Consider the following 20,956-nt stretch of genomic DNA (forward strand, 5'->3'; position numbering starts at 1 on the left):
TGCTGTAGGTGTGAGTGTGGTTTGTTTGTCTCTCTATGTCAGCCCTGCAATTGACTGGCAACTATTCCAGGCTGTACCCCGCCTCTCGCCAAATAAAAAGCGAGGATAGGCTCCACCCCCCTGTGACCCTGAACGGGATAAATGGTGTAGAAGATGGATGGATGCTCCTCCATCCAGCCAGCCTTCATTGCCCCGTCCCTACTTTTTTGAGACATGTTGCTGCTATCAAATTAAAAATGAGCTAATATTTTTCATGAAATAGCAAAAGGTCTCAGTTTCTGGCATCTGGTATGTTGTTTATGTTCTATTGTGAATAATACATGGCTTTCTTTATTTATATTTTGCTCAGGGCCCCAACTTTTTTTAAATCTGAGTTGTAAATGAGGATATAATTAAGGAGAACTGAGGGGCCAGCAGCAAATAGCCGCCATGGTTCTAGTGTTAAAGCTTGTGTTGATGATTTATGTTTATATCAGAGGAGCATTGATATCAGCCAATAGGAACAGTCCTGGCTATCTGTATCTAAAACTCCTTCACTGCAGCTTATGATATCAGCAACATGACTTAATTTCATCTTAAGCATAATCAGCAACAGTAAATGAATTAGTGTGCAAAAACCTTGAACACAACTCCTTTATGATTTCCCCACAGGGAGGCGAGTTCATATTAAGAGGAAGAGGCAGAGAAGCACCTGATGTCCTGCAGGTGCATCTTTGCAAACGCTCTTCCATGCTGAATACAGATGTAGAGATCAGTAAAACTTAAGCATTGCCAAAGTGCCAACCGCTATGAGTATTTATCTGAATTAAACCAAGTGAGAGAGCAGCCTCAGGCATCTCTGTCCATTTTCCTCCCACAGGGATGAGTTGAGTTCAGGTCATGTGTCGCCTTTCCCAATGTTGCCGTGTTATTTAAAGAGCCTGACGGGTGTGAAAGAGCTCAGTGGTTGCCCTAAACTCTCACCTTTACTTTCCAGGCTGGATGTGTGTGTGCACGTCAGCTCTAAACAGTTATTCTTTCTAATGAATAAACATGAGATGTGCATTAAATATTCAGAGGCGTCTTAACTCTGCATGTCTCCTGACAGCAGGAGAAAGGGCTCTCACACCCACACACACACACGCCTGCTATCAGCCGTGGTTTCCAGGGCTACCTGTTTGAAGCATCAGAGTGAGAAATGGCAGGGCAGAGATTTTCTATTCAGACCGCTGCAGCCTTTTCACCAGCTCTTAACTGACCAATACATAAATGTATTACCCTCCTGTGCCCACTCTGTCAGTCTCCTCCTTTGTGCTTCTCCTCACCTCTTTACCTCACCTTCCTTCCTTCCTTCCTCTCTTCCCCTCCCTCCGTCCAACGGTTAGCACGCACTGAATGGAACGGGCGCTTCCTCATTTTTTCATCACGCTCTCTCTCATCTCTCAGCAAACTTGAAGTGGAGGCGAGGCTGCATAAAGGAGTGCTCCCTCCTCACAGCGAAATTACTGTCAAAAAACAGGACGCACACTTCAGGTGCAGGCACTTAAGTGGAAGACAGGAAATAAAGTGGATTACTGTGGGTTGTTTTAATCAGGCATTGTTGGATTGGTTCTCAACACTAGTTGTCATGGCACACGAAGGTCACACATCTTGACTGTGATTGAAAATGAAAGGCAGAGGCATTTTTCTGCGTAGATTTACTCTCTGTATTGAGTGTTATTGATTGCCCAAACTGTGAGTGAGTCCACATATTGATGCCTTTTGAAATAGGAGGATTGTTCCTTTATTATGTGGGTAGCCTTGGCCCCCTGACCCCGCACCTCTTGCTGATGATTGCAGCCATTTTTCATCTCTATAAAGAAACTATGACACCTAAACCCACACTCAAACACACACATGAAGCTGCCTCTTAAGCCGCGTCCCTCTCAGCATCCTCAGATTAATATTTCACCATTCCATTGCCCCCCCACTAACACCACCTTATCAATCATTCAGCATGGCATTTCCCTCATGCCGCCACCGTGCGTGTGTTTAGGTGACAGTGTCGCAGCTGTGCTCTAACTGAATACGTGCGTGCGCTTGTGTTCATGTGTCTCTTTGTGTCTCTTTCAGTGCACCGTTTGGGACTGGGACTCGAATGGAAAGCATGACTTCATCGGAGAGTTTCAGACCACCTTCAAGGAGATGAGAGCCGAACAGGAGGGCAAACAGGTGAGCATCAAAATGTACAGAGTATGCAAGTCAAACTCAGACTCAGATATGTCAAAGTTATCTTTAATATCTACAAAGTATTAAAGCTCCTATATGAAATAACGAAATTGAGTGTAAAGGGTCAGTTCAGGCATGATAGAGAGTCAAGTGCTGCCATAATTGGGATCAGCTGTTCTCTCAAAGCCCACTCCAGCTGACTCTAGCTGATTTGCTCTAAGCACTGTATGAGCTAATTGCTCTAATGCTGCCTTATCTAAACTGCTTTTGCCTGCCTACGCTCTAAAGCTGTTCTTGCAACCCTCCTCCGCCCCAGCTCCTCCATCATTCAGCCTTTGACTTAATCAATGTCTTTATGTTGTCACTGATGCCTGCTCTACTCTGGGTTTTGCTGCCCTTTTTTCCCTGCCTTAGGCTTTCCTTATCAGCATAAGGCATGGGAAAGGCATGGATGATGCCAAGCTCTTTATTTTAGAGTCTACAGGCACCCTGAAAATCTCTTGCCAGACTTTTATTTGCTAACTCAACCTCAGCTTTTAATAAAATGCAGCCTCATATTTCAACTGAGAGACTATTCTCTCATTGTAAATTGCCTGGTCAGATTTAATTGTTCCTTTTCAAAATTTTTTGAAAAACAGAGTTCAGTAGGTTTTAGTGAATAGTCACATGTCCAAGCTTTTAATTTCAAACACCGGTTTATCAATTCCAGATTCATCTCATACAAAGTAATATATTCCTAGACTGTTTTCTTTAGGGCTCCACGGTGTTGCAGGGGGTTAGTGCTGTCGCCTCACAGCAAGAGTGTCCCTGGTTCACTTCCTAGTCAGGGTCTGTCTGTGCGGAGTTTCCATGTTCTTCCTCGTGCACACGTGGGTTCTCTCTGTGTACCCCGGCTTCCTCCCACCACCAAAGACATGCTCATAAGGTTAATTGGTGACTTTAAAATTGGCCGTAGGTGTGAATGTGAGCGTGCCTGTTTGTCTGTCTCTCTATGTCAGCCCTTTGGTTTAATCTTGATGATTGCGTCTTACAGCTCATGAAAATCAAAAATCCAGTATCTCAAAATATTAGACTATTGTGGAAAAGTCCAATTTGCAAAGGTTTCCAGAGTTTTTATTGTCTCATTCTGGTTCAGTTTACACAACCACAATCATGAGGAAGACTTCTGACTTGACAAACATCCAGAAGACAATCATTGACACCCTCCACAAGGAGGGTAGCCACAGAAGGTCACTGCTGAAAGGCCAGGCTGTTTAGAGGCTGTATCAAAGTATATTCATGGAAAGTTGACTGAAGGGAAAAGTGTGGTAGGAAAAGGAGCACAAGCAACAGTGACAGGCTCAGCCTTCAGAAGATTGTCAAACAAAGCAGATTCAAGAACTTAGAGGAGCTTCCTAAGGAGACAGATGTCATCAGTGTCTCACCTGGGCTAAGTTCTGGGCCAAAGTCCTGTTGAAGACAAAAGTAAATTTTTATTTAATTTGAAAATCAAGGTCCCAGAGTCTGGAGGAAGATCAGAGAGGCCCAGAATCCTTCAGGTCTTGAAGTCCAGTGTTTTCAGTTTCCACTGTCAGTGATGGTTTGGGGTGCCGTGTCATCTGATGCTGTTGGTCCACTGGTCTTCATCAAGTCCATCTAAATAACGTGTGGTCGTTCTGTTCTATCTCTGGAAATATGATGAACATCTAGCTACTATCCTTCTGAAAAAAACATTATACCAAATTTTTAACCACCAACATTAACATGTCTGTTTGTGTGTTTGCCTAGATTCAGTGGGAATGCATCAACCCAAAATACCAGATGAAGAAGAAGAACTACAGAAACTCTGGTGTTGTCATTCTCAACCACTGTAAGGTGAATAAACCAGGATCACTCACTCACCTTTAACTCCTGCAATCTTTTCATGTCACATTATCAGCATTTTCACGACCTATTCACTAACATATCTTTTGATGTCACCCACAAAATTTATTGTAAGGACATCCTTTTCTGCTCATTTTCTAATGGGTACTGTTTTGAGCATGTACAAGAGAGAAATCAACCTAGAGTTAGAACTTCTTTTGCAATACACACAAGATAAATTCATGCTGCCTTACTGAATGGATAGCTCCTTTGTGAAGAAGTCCCTTTACCCACTTGTGTCCTTAATATTGGCCCCTGAAGTCAACCATGCAGACAGATGGGCACTGTCTGTGGGAACCCCACTTTACAGGGGTTTTAGTTAGTCCCACAGCGACTTAGTAAGGCTGAGCAATGAGTGCCAGCACCCCAGAGCCACCCTGGTCCATGCTAACTCTCCCTTCCCACTATATACCAACACTCAGGTGTTACCTTTTATACTGCATCGCTGTCACAGCTCTAACAGTATTGCCACCTTCAACCCTGATGGCCCCCACAGACAAAACTCAAGTATTCTTGGTGCCAAAATTACACATAGAAAAGAAGAGAGAGAAGAGAAATGAAGCCATCAAAACTGATGGATAGAAAAAGTTTTTTCTTTGACTGAAAATCACAATCCAAAGAAATTAACCTTTTGTAGTGCATTCATTGAAATAGCGTTACTGATGAACACAAGACTTTTCTACTTTTGTCACTTTCAAGTTTTTTGATATGATTCTACAGATAAAAGTCAATGAAGTAACCATATATGGTTCCTTGCCCATCTATGGCCCAGAATAATATCTAAAAGGTGTGCACTCAGAAAGTATTCAGACCCCCATCACTTTTTTAATGTGGTCATGTTACAGCCTGATGCTAGAGTAACTTAAATTATTCTTTTCTCTTGTTAATCTACTCTCAGTACCCCGTCATGACAAAGGCAAGGCAAGTTTATTCGTATAGCACATTTCAACAACAAGGCAATTCAAGTTCAAGTGAAAACATGATTTTAGAAAATGTTTGCAAATTTACACAAAAAAAAAAAAAAAAAAGAAAAGAAAAAACTGAAAAAATCACACTGACATAAGTATTCAGTCCCTTTGCAGAAACACTTTAAATTTAGCTCAGGTTCCTCCCATTTCTCTGGATCTTTGCTGAGGTGTTTCTACACCTTGATTGGAGTCCACCTGTGCTAAATTAAATTGATTGGACAGGATTTGGAAAGGCACACACCTCTCTGTACAAGGCCTCACATCTGACAATGCATATGAGAGCAAAAACCAAGTTATGAGGTCAAAGGAACTGCCTGCAGAGTTCAGAGACAGGATTGTTGACAGGCACAGATCTGATGTGATCAGATCTGCTGCACTGAAGGTCCCAAAAGCACAGTGGCCTCCATAATTCTCAAATGGAAGAAGTTTGGCACAACCAGGACTCTAAAAAAAAAAAAAAAAAACATTCGCGTGGCAAAATTTGAGCAATATAGGGAGAAAGGCCTAAGAAAGAGAGGTGACCAAGAACCAGATGGTGACTCTGACTGAGCTCCAGAGATCCTGTATGGAGATGGGACAAAGTTCCAGAAGGAGAACCAACACTGCAGCCCTCCAGTGATCTGGGCTTTATGGCAGAGTGGCTAAATAGTAGCCTTTCCTCAGTGCAAAACACACCAGACCCTGGTTGGAGTTTGCAAAAAGCACCTAAAGGACCCTCAGGCTGTGAGAAACAAGATTGAACTCCAATCTGAATACTTTTCAATGTGTTATTTTAGTGTTTTTTTCTTTTTCATTTATTAGCAAACGTTTCTACAATTCTGTTTTAACCTTGTCATGATGTAGTACTGAGTGTAGATTAATGACAGAAAACAGGAATTAAACGACTGTACTATCAGGCTGCAACACAATAAAACTGAAACAAGTGAAGGGGGGCTGAATGCTCTGTAGACTGTATTTTTGTGATTTTGGCATATTCACTTGATTTAATCAGGAAAATGTTTAAATTATAGTCATTTAACTTAGTTTTACCTAATTACTTGATTGTTTCAGGAGTAATTTCAAGCATCATCGCGCATCCATCACAGCTACATCCATCTCATTTGGCTCTGATCAAACCCGACCTTGAATCAATGCCATGGCCTAAATTTAAACATTTCCTCCAACAGATAATCAAAATGTATTCCTTCCTGGATTACATTATGGGAGGCTGCCAAATCCAGTTCACAGTAAGTTTTGTCACATATAACCTCCTGTATTGTATTTACAGCAGCATGTCATTATCTGTCCATGCCCACTCATGCGGTTTGAGCGTTCATGTGTGTGTGCGTCTTTCCCAGGTGGCAATAGACTTCACAGCCTCCAACGGGGACCCTAGAAACAGCTGCTCCCTCCACTATATCCACCCGTATCAGCCCAATGAGTATCTCAAGGCTCTTGTGGCTGTGGGGGAGATCTGCCAAGACTACGACAGGTAGACACCTTACCATCCATCATCATTTAGCTGACACACACAGTCACACACTCACATTTATGCAGAGGAAATTTCCTCTCTAGGGAGTACATCTATGAAATGAGGTATAAAAGTGATTGTCATGTAAAATGTTTCATAAATCTTGCACTCTCAGTGGGCCTGATTTACTGATACAGGAGCAGAGTTTTTTATACTTTAAATACAGAAAATCCTGCAGGAAGGAGATGGGAGTTTTTGTTCGCACCGCCATGTGTATGTTAGTAAATCAAAATCCTTCGAAGTTGGCATGCACACGTCTGTTATTGAAATTCATCACACCGCCACATTCTCGTTCCTCTTTATAAGGCAAACATTTCCCCCGAGGTTTGTCACAGACAAATTGTTGAAGCTGTCGTATGAAGGAAGCTTATTCCCTACAGAAAGAAAAATAGCAAATGGATTTCAAGACAGAAGAAACTGAGAAATAATAGTGTCCAAGATGAAAGCCTGAGAAATGATTTTTTTTTTTCCCTTGGAGTGAAATTGACAAAAATAAAAAATTATACCTGGACTGTAATAACCAGGCTGGAGAATGTTGTGTCCCCTAAGATATGTGCTATGGCTCGGGTTAATAGAGGACTCCAGCGGTTTTCACTTCAAAATTTCTGTCTCAGAAGTTGTCTTGAGTTTCTTGTCAGTCAAACCATGGAGCTTTCCCGGTTGGATGGGCAGGGGTGGAGGGAGAAGTAAGGTCTGAGGAGACAAGAGACAACCTGCCAACACTCCCATTTTTCTCTTTTTCTTCCATATTTATGGGACGCCTCCAACCGACCCCCTGTTTTGACATTTCTTCCTGAAACTCCCTCAAGCTACTGGATTGTGTCTCAATCATACTAAAAACACATGATCCACATCTACATACAGTTTTAATCCCTTTGTCCTTGCACACTGGGTGATTGGCGAGCTGAGCAAGCCTTAGGGTGCTATGTAAATGTGAGTTATCAGTCATGTCTGGAATGTGTGGATGAGTGAATGTGTTATGTGATTGTTGTGAAATGTGCATCAAACCAAACAAAAGGATGACATGTCGGCAGATGGCCCAGCTGAGAGAGAGTGAGAACCTCAAACAAGCTGCCTTATCTGCCTGTCTGAAGGTCCAACTCCTCACAGCCCCACCTCCAAACACCTGAAAGAGGGGAAACATGGCTGAGAGCAAGGCATGGAGGAAATCAGGCAGAGTGGAGACTAAATGGGAGGGGTCATCACAGTTAATCAGACTCATTTAAAGTTAAATTGAACACCTTAAAGACCTTTGCAGCCATTTTTTAGGAGGCACACATTCACAATCCAATGAAAAACAGTTCAGTGGTCCACTTTTAGGTCCTGAACCACTGTTTAAGACTAATTTGCACCACATGCAATAAGCATTTGTACTCACTTTTACTTACAAACTGTTGCTTTTATATCCCAAATCTGCCCATGCTATAGTGAATGATTAAACAATGATAAAATTCCAGTCCTCACATGAATATTTGCTGTTGTAGCTTGTTACTGTGATGATACTTGTCAAAGTTGCAGCAATATTAAACTACAAATATTACTGAGCACAAATGAACACTTTTTAATCATAAAATTTTAAGAATAAAGCCAACAGGTCTACCTTCAGCAAAACTAAGAGCAATGGCGTAGGGAACTAGGGATAGGCACTATATCAAGAATACTCGATGTATCGCTGCTTTTGACATGTCGATGTATAAAAAGACATACTTTGAGTATAAATTACGTAGAAGTTTTAAGAAATCCGCATGCAATCCTTTCTGGAGTTCTTCCTCTCCCACTGTCTCCTAATGCCTCTCTCACAGCAGACAGCACGCTCCCCTGCCCATCCAGAAAACTTTCCTCCATGCATTCGCATTTTTGTATCAGAAGGGGAGGGAGGGAAGCATGAGAGAGTGGAGAGTGTTATCACCAAGGGGCAACCTCAGGTCCTTAAAAATTAAGCCAATGTGGAAGTGCAAAAAACTGCAATATGGCGAGCAGGAACACCGTAAGTCCCGTACACAACACATGTTAAAGAGCCGATCTTTGCACAAGAAATTAACTGGCTTACAGCCTGGTTCACTAGCTGATTTCTTCATGAGCACACAGTGCACACCAATTGATGCGTCTCATTTGACTGACAGATAGCTTGACAGACAGGCGCTACCTATCTGTCAACCAGAAGGCTAGCTTAAGTGATAGCTTAGCTGTCAGGATGTGGAGCTCAGTGGGCGGGCTCTTGTCTGCCGTTAGGTTGATCCAAAGTTTGGTTTAGACAGCGATTTCAATATGGAAGCCTCCACGGATTTGGCTTCAAATGCTGTTTGAGTCTGCCTATCATAATCAAACAGACGTGACCCACTTCTCCACAACTATGGATCAGTGGTCTCAGCCAAATGGTACTTTACATCGACATGTAGGAGTTCAAAAGTTCATGCCTTCAAATGATCTCCTTGCACAAGGTCTGGAAAATGCTTTCATATTATATGAAGCTGGCCCTTTGGGCATCAGCACAGATAATGGACTAATGTAGTCAAATTTAACCTAGTACGGATTTTACCCTCTCTGCATACATACATGCTATTTTATGCATCAAAGGGCTGAATTAAACACTTCTACAGAGGAGATTTTAAAATATTATGACATAAGTTTAGGCCATATCACACAGCTTTACAGGGAACCCACAATGTGAAGTCCTCAGATGAGGACGCTGGGTTTTAGGAGGTTTGCAACCCCCCGATCTGACTGGCTTTGAATTGCATTTGTGAACAGCTAACCAAGGAGGATTTCAGCAGCAGGCTGCCCGAAATATTCAGAAGAGTATGTGTGAAACTGGCTTTACTCAGTTTGTGAATGAGGCCAGATGGTTCTGTCATTTACTTCTCTTTAAATGCTGCGTCTCTCTCCTTCTTTCCTCAGTGATAAAATGTTCCCTGCGTTTGGTTTTGGAGCTCTCATTCCACCAGACTTCAAGGTAAGACATTAGGGATGTACAGTGTATTTGTGTGTTAGCAGCAGCAGCAGCAGGGGGGGAGTTCTTGCCTCTTGAGATTTTAGATATCTCCCGCTTGCACAGCTTGCCTTTGATCAACATAAAAGGAGAAAACATCTGTCCACCTGTAAACTCTTCTGAATATGTTTGTGCTGAGCGTTTGCTTCAGATTGGCTCAAAACTACTCTGTGTTCTCTGCCCCTCATGAAGGTTTCCCACGATTTCGCTGTGAACTTTGATGAGGACAATCCTGAATGTGCTGGTGAGCGATCCACACGCACATCACACTTGACTTCTTGACTCCCTGAAACTTTCTCGTTCATGCATCGCAGAAGGACCCAGACGCTCCTCTTCACTCTCATCTCTCCCTGTCGCTGTCAGTCCCATATCTCTCCCTCTAAATCTATCCCCACTCTCTGCTTCTTCATCTCACACCAAAACACACACAGGCAGGCACTTAAACACACACTCACAGCTGGAAGATTTGTCAAGCACTTCAGGCTTGAAGATACGGAGCAAAACAACACTAATCTGTATGTGTGAAATGGGCTTGTGCGCTCTTCCCCCCACGTAGCTGCATTCCTGTGGTGAAGATGGATACGTTTGTGAGTGTGGATATTACAGGGGTATTTCAGTATTTTTGAAGTTGGGTCATATGAGGTAACTGGCAATAGTAGTGGCATTAGCCTCTAGAGATTTCAGTCAGTGTTGCTCAGGTTGTCCTGCAGGGAAGCTAGGTTATACAGTGTAGCAGATGGGTATAGTTTTTCTGTATTTCTGTATAGTTATTTTATCTCAGTTTTCCACCTTAACAGCTGGCACATTGTTTTCATAAGGTAAGCATAATGTGCCAACTGTAGCTTGTCTAATCATCAGCCATTAGAAGAATAACATGACAGCTATAAAATTTCAAGGTCAGTTTCTCCAATTCATCTTCAGAAAGTTGAAGATGGTCAGTAAAACAGGCAGGGAACTCTGGATGGGGAGTGATGCAGGCTGCAAGCGTCTCTGAGCGGCCATCCTCATCACAAGAGTAGCTGAGTGTTCCTTGGCTCACAGTTTCCACTCTAAACCTTGCTCTAAATTGCTCTCCATATTCCACCAAAGTGTACTCCGGCTCATACAGGTATCCTCACAGTAAATGGCATGCCATCATCACTCCAGTCTACAAGGCTCAGTTTAAGTCTAGTTTTTGTTTGGTTTGTTGTCTTTGTCTCTGTGAAAGCTGTAGACCCAAACTGCTGATCAGGAGATGATGGTATGCTTAGGCGGAAGAGCACATAGCCGAAGCTCGCATTTCAAAATAGTTCCAGACACAGCGGCTTTCTGTGTGAAAAATAAAATGCTTCAAAAACTTTCTGTAGAGCATACAATTGAGTCAACATTTTTGGCCTGTTTTACCTCAAGAGGCTGTACCTGTCTGTTACGCTGTGTAGCCTAACTTCCCTGCCAGAACAATCAGCAAATCTTCTTAAAGGGCCAACGCTCACTGAAATCTCTGGAGGCTAATGCCACTACTATTAGCAAATACCACGTATGTAACTGGAAGCGTGCAGATGGATTTGCCAGATTCCATGTGAATTCGTCTTGCAAAGCTCCGTTCTGTTTGTGCCAGACTCTGACAACAATTCTGACCAATCAGCATCGTTTGAGGTCAATGAGGCAGTAGCTATGGGCGGTGTTTAGTTACACTGGAAGCTGATAGCAAAGGCCTCCACTGGTGTAGCGATTAGCTAAGATGTAGCTATGGTATAGCAGCAGTTTTATCAGAACTGGACCACATTTCTTTACTAAAATAAAAGCAACAAGCCACACTGAAAGCTTGTCTTGGCAGTGAGGATGTTTTGGCCCTCCACTCAGGCTTTAGTGTGAATTTTGTTCACCGATAAGCTTCACCTTTCATAAACTATACCACAGCAATACCCTGGATATCTCATGATTGTACTGGGCTGTGCATGTCTACTACCTCATTTGGTCTTGTTGCTCTGATTGGCCCATAATGAATGTGACTGACAGAACATTCATCCAATCACCTTCCACGAATTACATGAAAGCCCTGCTCTTCCCAAATTCTTTCTATGGGGCATGTCCCATATTAACATGAAATATATCCATGCAATGGATGAATGAAACATTCTATCAGGCATGTCAGGTAACCTCATATGACCCAACTTCAAAAATACCGAATTATCCCTTTGAGATTTTTCAGGGCTGCTGAGATCAAGAGGATGAATTGACGTCCACAATAAGAGCATCATTTTTATTGCGATGAATTATCCCTTAAGTTGAGCCATGTTGGCATCTCCCTGCAACCACAGTGATGTGAAATAAATCCACCACTGCTCCTTAATGTCTTCTTTCACTTTAATACCCCACACACAGCTCAGTGGACAAGTCAGAAGACATCTGCACCTTCTGCTATCAAGTGTTTCCTTTTCAATCCATAGCAAGTTCCTTTTGAGGTTGAGTTAATGTAAAAATCTTTGATCTACCTATTAAAGCAGGTATGTAAACAGTAACTCAGTTTCTCTTAGTGTAGACAAGACATTAATTGCAATTAAAAATGTTAATCTTTTGACATACCTATTTTTTCTCTTTCAACCAATCACATCCAGAGTTATACAGATCCCAGAACTGTGAGACCAGAGCTTTTGGACACAGAGACAGGAAATAAGCAGACATCTGTGTTTTTCAGGGATCCAAGGTGTAGTCGAGGCCTATCAGAACTGTCTCCCCAAGATCCAGCTGTATGGACCCACAAACATCGCCCCCATCATCCAGAAAGTCGCCTCCTCCGCCTCCGAGGAGATGCACACCAAAGAGGCCATGGTGAGAAGGAGAATGAGAAAATTCTGCACCTTCTTGTTCCTGTTGTTGTGACTGTTTGTGTTTGGCACACACAGCGAGATAAGGGGAGGACAAATAGCAATTAAAGGCAGAAAAATAAGACATCCGAGGAGGGGGAAAAAACAGGACAAAGACAGGCAGAAAGAGGGGAATTGAATCAAGGAAGGAAGTGATTGATATTAATTTAATGCACATTTTAGAGGATAAATTCCTCTGTGCCTAAATGCCTTCTAGCTTTTTGGTGGATATGAGTGAGTTTTATTCAAATTAGCCTCTGACAAGACGCCACTTATATAAACTTAAAAATTAATCTTACATCTATTTCTCCATCTCCCACCCACAAATCTCTCCCCTGTTCGCATCTTTTCTCCCCCTCAGGAATACTTCATCCTCCTGATCCTGACAGACGGCGTCATCACTGACATGGCAGACACACGGGAAGCCATCGTTCACGCCTCCCACCTGCCAATGTCCGTCATCATCGTGGGTGTGGGAAACGCAGACTTCACGGACATGCAGATTTTGGACGGGGACGACGGGATCCTGCGCTCACCCAAAGGCGAGCCTGTCCTCCGTGACATCGTCCAGTTCGTTCCCTTCAAGGACTTCAAACATGTAGGTGGGGGTTTAGAGGAAGTGGGGTGGAAAAATGTAACAGAACTCTGAGAATTGCTTTCTTGGAGGAATAATGTGACTTATCCTCCAGGGAAGTCAGGCAACATCAAGACGTAAACAAATGAGGTGTTTTATAAGAATGCAGCAGCAGGGCCTTTGTCACACATTTTTGCACTAAATGCTGTTTGTCAGCTATTTTTGTTCATTGTGTGGCTCCTTCCTGAGAGCATGCAAAACCACAGAGGAGCTCTTCATTTTGAGGTTGAATATCAACATTAAGATGCAGCAAAAGTATAAGCTCTTAAAAGACTATCTAGGCAGTGCAGATTCATTATACAATTTGAAGAAATTCACCCCTTTTTGCAGCTTTAACAGCAGCTTCCCTCAAGATTGTGGAGTGTTTCTGTTGGAATTTGTATCCATTTAATTTGTAGAGTATTTATGAGGTCAGGCTGATGTTGGCCAAGAAGGCCTGGCTTGCAATCTCCATTCCAGGATATCCCAAAGGTGCTTGACAGGGTTGAGGTCAGCGCTCTGTGCAGGCCAGCCAAGTTCTTCCATGCTGAACTTGTCAAACCACGTCTTTATAGTCCTTGCTTTGTGCACTTGGGCACAGTCATGTTGGAATATGAGAGGGTCTTCCCCAAACTGTTGCCACAGAGTTGCAAGCATAGCATTGTCCAGAATGTCCTGGTATGCTGAAGCATTCAGATTGGCCTTCACTGGAGATAAGGGGTCTAGGCCAAACCCTGAAAAACAGCCCTGTATCATTATCCCTCCTCCACCAAACTTTACAGTTGGAACAATGCAGTCAGCCAAGTAACATTCTCCTGGCATTCGCCAAACTCAAACTTACCCATCTGACTGCCAAACAGAGACGCATCATTGGTCACTCCGCCAAACACGTTTCCAATGCTTCACAGTCCAGTGTAAATGTGCCACTCTATCTGACACTTGGCATTGGACTTGGGGATGTGAGGTTTGCATACAGCTGCTCAGCGGAGTGGGAGTTCAGCATCAAGCACCAGCCAAATGCGGGTATTTTTTGAGCAGTGTTGTGTGAATTAGCTCAACCTACCGGCCACTGGGGCGGGTTAATAAAAGTAACGTAACAGAATGATTTTGTGACTGTAAACAACAAAAATTAAGTCCTGGTTGTCTGCTTCTTTTTCGATCAACTGTATGCTCAGAACTGAGCAGACTTAATCACTAATTGACCAAAGAGCCCGTCCTCTTCCTCCCCATGTCAAATCTGCTGTCAAACGATTACTGTCAGCTGTGTGCTGGGACGGTTTGACTCAGTATATATTTTAGTGCTACGACTGGTTTACCTCTTAAAGGTGTCTTTAAACTGATGTTTGCTTGTCTTAAGTCCAGGATTGTTCAAAAAGGCCTTAATTCCCATTAGAGATAGCAGGAATCATGAACTAAATAGTTAGTTCTCTTAAGCCTGGCACTCATAATGCAGGAAAATGCCACATAAGTTTACACTGCCCTTGTGTGTCATGCAGCAAAAGTTTGCACAGACAAACTAGTTGAAAACCAAATGAGCAACAGTTTGGATCATTGGTGCACCAACTCCCTCTTAATCTGTCGATCTTGATTGAGAAACAAGATCTTGAATACTAACCTATAACATAAAATACTAATACCAAATACTATAATTCTTGATTGTCACGTTGTACCCAATATCTTTCATATATATTGACCAATGTCAGCTGTTTCTGGGAGGCCCCTTTCAACCTCGAGGCCCAAGGCGATTGCCTGTTTTGCCTGCCCCATTGCAGTGTCCCTGCTTTGACCCTTACAGCTCAGTTTTTGCTCTGATCTTCATTGTCAGCTGTTAGGCCTTCTACAGAGAGATGTACTCCAATCAAGGTGCAGAAACATCTCAGCAAAGATCAAGAGGAATGGGAGGAACCTTAGCTAAATTAAAGGGATGTTGCAAAGGTTCTGAATACTTATGTCAATTTGATTTCAGTTTTTTCTCTTTTTAAAAACATTTCTAAAATTCTGTTTTCACTTTGTCCTGATGAGGTGCTGAGTGTAGATTAATGAGAGTATCTTTCAACTGTAGCATCAGGCTGCAACGAACCAAAACTGAAAAAGTGAAGGGCGGCTGAATACTTTCTGCATGTACTGTAAATGAAGCAGGACGCTGTTTTCACAGTTTTCTCTGTAAGTCAGTTCATACATTTCATATAGAGTTCTTTTATGCCAACACAAGCTGCTGTTACTGCTGGCTCTTACTTCCTAATGGGAAAAATGACATCTGCTGTTGGATTACAATCCTTAAACAAAACCAGGACATCCATTTTAGTTTTTTCCACACGCCTGTTAAGCATTGGCTCCACACACTGTAAAAAGATGTTGAGCTTAATTGCGGACGCTGATGAGGAGGAAACGTGACTATGAATCAGGTTTTTTTAACACAGGTGGTGCTCAGCGCTGCATGTTTGTGTTTCCTAAAAAGTTTCGTGTTGGGGCGGACAAATCTACAAGATTTAAAGTTATACTTCAGCTGTGTGTGTGTTTATGAGTGTGGATGGCATGCCGTTCTGTATTTAGGGGGGTAATGGGTTTGGAGTGTGTGGGCGTAATTTGCTTGGTGTGCTCGTCAAAACACATCAGCACTCTACTCATTGGGTGTTTGTGTGAGCGTCTCTCACCCTGGCAGTATTAATTCTGTTTGGCTTTGACAGGGTGTGTTTGGCTGGCTCTGTTATGGTGAGTTTGGTCTGTGACAGGTTGAGAAATCAACCAATTACACCCCAGTCGAACAGGAAGAGAGGAAAGAGGATGAAGGAAGGAATTGAAACGTGTAGTTCACCAAAAAGTACGCCGCAAGAGAAAGAGAGAGAGTTAGATAGGAAAAAGAAAGAATAAATCAGGAGGAGACAGACGGAGGAGAGAAAGAAGTGGTGGTGGATGTTCGAGGAGGCTGAGTCAACAGGAGACCGCGGCTAAAGACAAAAGGGAGCAGGAGAGTGTGTGACAGAGGTGGAGAGGTGATTTTCTGCTCTGTCGTTTCTTTTCAGAGGGGATTAGAAGGACAGAGCTGCTGTGTGACAGGCAGAGTGGGGGGATAACAGGTAGATAGGAGGGTGGAAATGAGAGGAAGGGAGGGTGCACTTTGATGATGCATTGTCTCTGGGAATTATGTGAGACGAGTACGACAGACCCCTGACTTTAAGGATTCTGGAGGGGTGTGTGCTCGCTGTGGATGGTTGCTTAATTACTCTAGTGTATTTTTAGTGCATTAGACCTTTTTGGTATAAAATCAGCAAATATTAAATAGTTCTTCTATTCTTCTTTAAGGAGCATGAGCACATCTGTAGTTTATTTATTATCAGCCCTCGGGTCCTTCGATAGAATAAAAATTTGAATGGAATAACAACATCCTGCCCTGTTTTTGACTTCAAACGATGCATTTTTTACACAATCCAAAAGGGTTTCTGTGTTTTTATTTGTGTTCCTTTTAGTTATTTATTGCTTTGACAAGAGAATAGTCTCAAACAGATGTGAGGAGTTACAAAAATAGCTGTCCCACTGTTTACTGCTCTCCTCATATCCCCAAAACAACCTCACACTCTCTATGAAATCAGAGTGACAGATCAGAATGTGATGGAAAATAAAGAGGAGGGGGCTTGCTTTTTGAGTGGGTCGGCCCAACCGGGACACTCATTACATTTGCATGACATGAAAAAGTTTTGTGTTGCATTGATATGACTAAAACTGGACTGGAAGGGCACTCACACCATGCCAAAGCAAACGCAACTTCCAAAATTCAGTTTGTTTGACCAGTGTGAGTGCTCCATTCCATGATCAGGCACAGCACACTTTCCTGGCCATGGCACAGATGGAAGAGAAAGGCTTTGGCGTTCAAATTTTTTTTTTCTTATTAATCTGCACCCAGTGCCCCATCAAGTGAAGACAGAATTTTTAGACACAGGCAAATTTATGTTTATTTATTGCCAAAACACTCCCATTTCTCTGGATTTTGCTGAGATGTTTCAACACCTTGACTGGAGTCCACCTGTGGAAAATTAAACTGATTGGACATGATTTAGAAAGACAAAGATCTCTATAGAGGGCCTTGCAGCTGACAATGCATATCAGAGCAAAAGTCAAGCCATGAGGTCAATGGGACTGCCTGCAGAGTTCAGAGACAGGATTGTTGACAGGCACAGATCTGAGGAAGGCTACAAAAACATTTCTACTGCACTGAAGTTTCCCAAGAGCACAGTGGCCTCCATAATTCTCAAATGGAAGACATTTGCCACAACCAGGACTCTTAAAGAGCGCTGGTTGCTTGGGCAAACTGAGCAATCGAGGGAGAGGAGCCTTAGTAAGAAAGGTGAGCAAGAACCTGATGGTCACTCTGACGGTCCAGAGATCCTGTGTGGAGATGGGACAAAGTTCCAGAAGGACATCCATCACTGCGGCCCCACTGATCTGGGCTTTATGACAGAGTGGCAAGACAGAAGATATGCAAAATGCATGAAAGTGCACATGGAGTTTGCAAAAAAGCACCTGAAGGACTCTCAGACTGTGAGAAACTTTTTGGTTTAATTCTAAATGTTATGTCAACTGCCTGATACCATCCCAACAGTGAAACATGGTGGTGGCAGCATCATGCTGTGGGGGTGTTTTTCAGCAGGGACCGGGAGACCAGTCAGGGTTGAGGGAAAGCTGAATGGAGCAAAGTACAGATATATCCTCAATGAAAACCTGTTCTCAGGTCCTCAGACTGGGCTGAAGGTTCACCTTCCAACATGACAATGACCCTAACTGGAGAGCCAAGACAACAAAGGAGACGCTTAGGGATAACGCTGCAATATGCTTTATTTTGAATGAACTGTCTTTGTTTTGTCATGTATTTGTTGCCTTTTCAAGTCCAAACTACCACATTTTTCAGTAAAAAAATACATCAGAAATTTGGGCTGTGATTGATGAACAAGAAGGTGGTTAGGGGTCCGGACTCCAGACTAGTTTAGAACCGCTGCCCTACTGAATGCTGAAAGTCTAAATATTACACGCTGTACCCTCATTGTTGGGGGTTTAGAAGTGGCCAGTCAGTTTTAAAGGTGAACCTTGCCTTCTCTCTGGCCACCCCTAGATTAGCTCCTGGGATAGAATGGCTTATTATCATGCTAAGTAAGTTAATCCGTTAAATTTTTCTAACTTTGTTTCTGCTAGAAAAATATATTTTCTGGAAGCATTATAAAGAGTCTTAAGCCTCAGGGTGTCTAAGACTTTAATCCCCTAAATTTTGATTGCAATTATTGAAATTCTTGCTGAATCCATAGAGCAACAAGGCACGAACACAGGCGACTGCTTTCCTATAAACCCTTGAACTGTATTCAGGTTTAATCACTGGCCTTGTTTAAAAAGTGCTTTTGTGCATTATTTTCATATGAATAGACTGTTCATGGTTCTTTTTCATCCTTGAGCACGTGCAGAAAATAGCTACTGTACTAGAGGACAAAAGGGTGATATCAGGGGTGTTTAGAGGTTGCTAAATGAGCCTGTCTGATCACATCAGTGTCACTAGTCCAGGCCTCTTACAGCATCAGGCGCTACAGTAAATTTCAGTATCCTTGATCTACGCTTGGCTGGTGATGTGCGTGTGTTTGTGACCTCTCTCTCTCTCTCTCTCTCTCTCTCACTCTGTGCGTGTTTCAGGCCTCTCCAGCTGCACTGGCTAAGAGCGTCCTGGCAGAAGTCCCCAACCAGGTGGTGGATTACTACAACGCTAAAGGCATCAAACCCAAGTGTATGTCGGACTACGAGTCCACAAGGACCTTCAGCCCCTGACAATGGAAAACATGCAAACAGACACACACTCATATATATCATATATATATTCTTTATGTACTGTATAAAACATAAACACATGCAAAAGCACAAACACAAACATACATACAGTAGTCTAGCTCAGAGATTTAGCTCGTTCTGGTGAAACAATTTGAACTACATTGATGACTATTGCATGTTTGGTCACAAAGGCATCACCTGGGAAATTATTATTACTCTCTACTGTATATCTGAAAGATGTTTATAGAAATAAAAGCAGTCTTCTGAACCAGCATGCAGACTGAGACCACTATATCCCACCCAAAGAAATGACACTCCTACCTTATTTAGATAACTAGCAAGTGAAGATCTGTGGGTTAGAGAAGCCAAAAATATGTGATTGCATAAAAAAGCTTAGAATTAGCATTGCAAATGTTATTTATGGGAATGGTAGCACCCCGTTAGTAAACTGCATAAATGCATGCATAATTCAGCTCCCGCTAATATCCAATTTCCCGTAGCCGCTTGCTAGTTATGAAATAAAGTATCTCTGTCATTTGAGTGACATTCAGGGTTGTTTTGGGTGTTTTTGGGGGTTCTTTTCTACAGATTTCTTTGAGATTTTGCTAAATTGAAATGAATAACAGAATAATTGTAATAATTTCTTAATAACCTTCTTACATTGTAAAGAGTTTTGGGGAGATAGAAAAAGTGTGTGTGGTAGACACTCATCTGTGGGCTGTTTTTTTTTCTGTATTCTGCATGTTGATTAAAATAAAGACATTTTGGTTTTACCTTTAGGGTGTCACCTGTCCTTGTTCAGCTGTTATAAAAGCAAAGGATGAAATTCTTAACCCTCAAAGGCATGATGCTCAACAGGTGACTCTTTTATGACAACTTTGTGCTTTTAAATCTTACCTTGAAAAAGAATTCCCACGAAAGTCCTTCAAAAAGGGAAAATTTTGACCTCAGAAATGATCGATCCATTTCAAGTCACATCAATGAGTTTTTTGTCCAAACTTATGCAAAAGGTTTTAATGTCAAATTTAATTGTCAACCTTTATTTTTTGTTTGTATAGGTCCCGCAGGTGTGTGCAAGAAAAAAAAGTAAGATAAATATCACTTATCCTAAAGAAAAAGGACAAACTTGATTTTACTACAATAATCCAAAGCTGAAATTTGAGAAGGTTGACGCCTAAACTAGCAGATATGTGATGGAACAGATTTTTTAATCCAACATCTTTTCTTTTTTTTTTCTTTTTTTTTTTTCCAAAATATGAAATTGCTTGCATATTTTGATTTTTGTCAACTCAAGACATATAAAAATGTATTGATATGCACTAGATCAATTCCCATGAATAATAGGTGTGTTTTATCACATCAAACTAATGTTTAGAAATAATTTAGTTGGTATTGTGTATAGATTAGCATTGGTTTGATTTCAAAACAAAACAAAACATAAGCTTAGTAACATGGCCAAGGGATATTGCATTCTTGTCAAAATAAACAAACCATCATCTGACAAAGCTGACAAATAACTGTTAGAGTTGACCAACGTCTGATAAAGTTGGCAGAGTTAAATCATCTGCCAGAGTTGATAAGTATCTAATGGTGTTGACAAACATCTAAAAGAGTTGACAAACATCGGACAGAGTTGACAAACATTTGACGGAGTTGATAAACACCTAACAGAGTTGACAAATATTTGACAGAGTTGACAAACATCAGACAGAGTCAACAGACATCTAACAGAGTCGAAAGACATCTAACAGAGTTGACAAACATTTGACAGAGTTGGCAAACATCTAACGGAGTTTACAAACATCAGACAGGGTTGATAAACATCTAACAGAGTTGACAAACATCAGACAGAGTTGACAAACACCGGAAAGAGTTGACAAACATCGAACAGAGTTGACAAACATCGGACAGAGTTGACAAACATTGGACAGTGTTGACAAACATCAGACAGAGTTGGAAAACATCTAACAGAGTTGACAGACATCAGGCAGAGTTAACAAACATCGGAAAGAGTTAACAAACATCGGAAAGAGTTGACGAACATCTAACAGAGTTGACAAACATCAGACAGAGTTGACAAACATCAGACAGAGTTGACAAACATCGGAAAGAGTTGACAAACATTTGACAGAGTTGGCA

General features: G+C 42.0%; 1 protein-coding gene across 1 annotated transcript in view; it reads left to right on the top strand.

The window, feature by feature from the left end:
- The window catches only part of cpne4b (copine IVb), a 52,148-nt gene extending 32,620 nt beyond the window's left edge, over positions 1 to 19,528 (top strand). Inside the window, exons 8-16 of the mRNA XM_041809170.1 lie at positions 2,092 to 2,190; positions 3,955 to 4,041; positions 6,224 to 6,283; positions 6,395 to 6,528; positions 9,466 to 9,520; positions 9,749 to 9,800; positions 12,234 to 12,367; positions 12,764 to 13,000; positions 18,686 to 19,528. Of these exons, the coding sequence (XP_041665104.1) occupies positions 2,092 to 2,190; positions 3,955 to 4,041; positions 6,224 to 6,283; positions 6,395 to 6,528; positions 9,466 to 9,520; positions 9,749 to 9,800; positions 12,234 to 12,367; positions 12,764 to 13,000; positions 18,686 to 18,817 (990 nt within the window). The 3' untranslated portion in view covers positions 18,818 to 19,528. The remainder of the gene's footprint in view (positions 1 to 2,091; positions 2,191 to 3,954; positions 4,042 to 6,223; positions 6,284 to 6,394; positions 6,529 to 9,465; positions 9,521 to 9,748; positions 9,801 to 12,233; positions 12,368 to 12,763; positions 13,001 to 18,685) is intronic.
- Positions 19,529 to 20,956: the final 1,428 nt, after the last annotated feature.

Source organism: Cheilinus undulatus, linkage group 16 (genome assembly GCF_018320785.1).
Source record: "Cheilinus undulatus linkage group 16, ASM1832078v1, whole genome shotgun sequence".
NCBI classification, from domain to species: domain Eukaryota; kingdom Metazoa; phylum Chordata; class Actinopteri; order Labriformes; family Labridae; genus Cheilinus; species Cheilinus undulatus.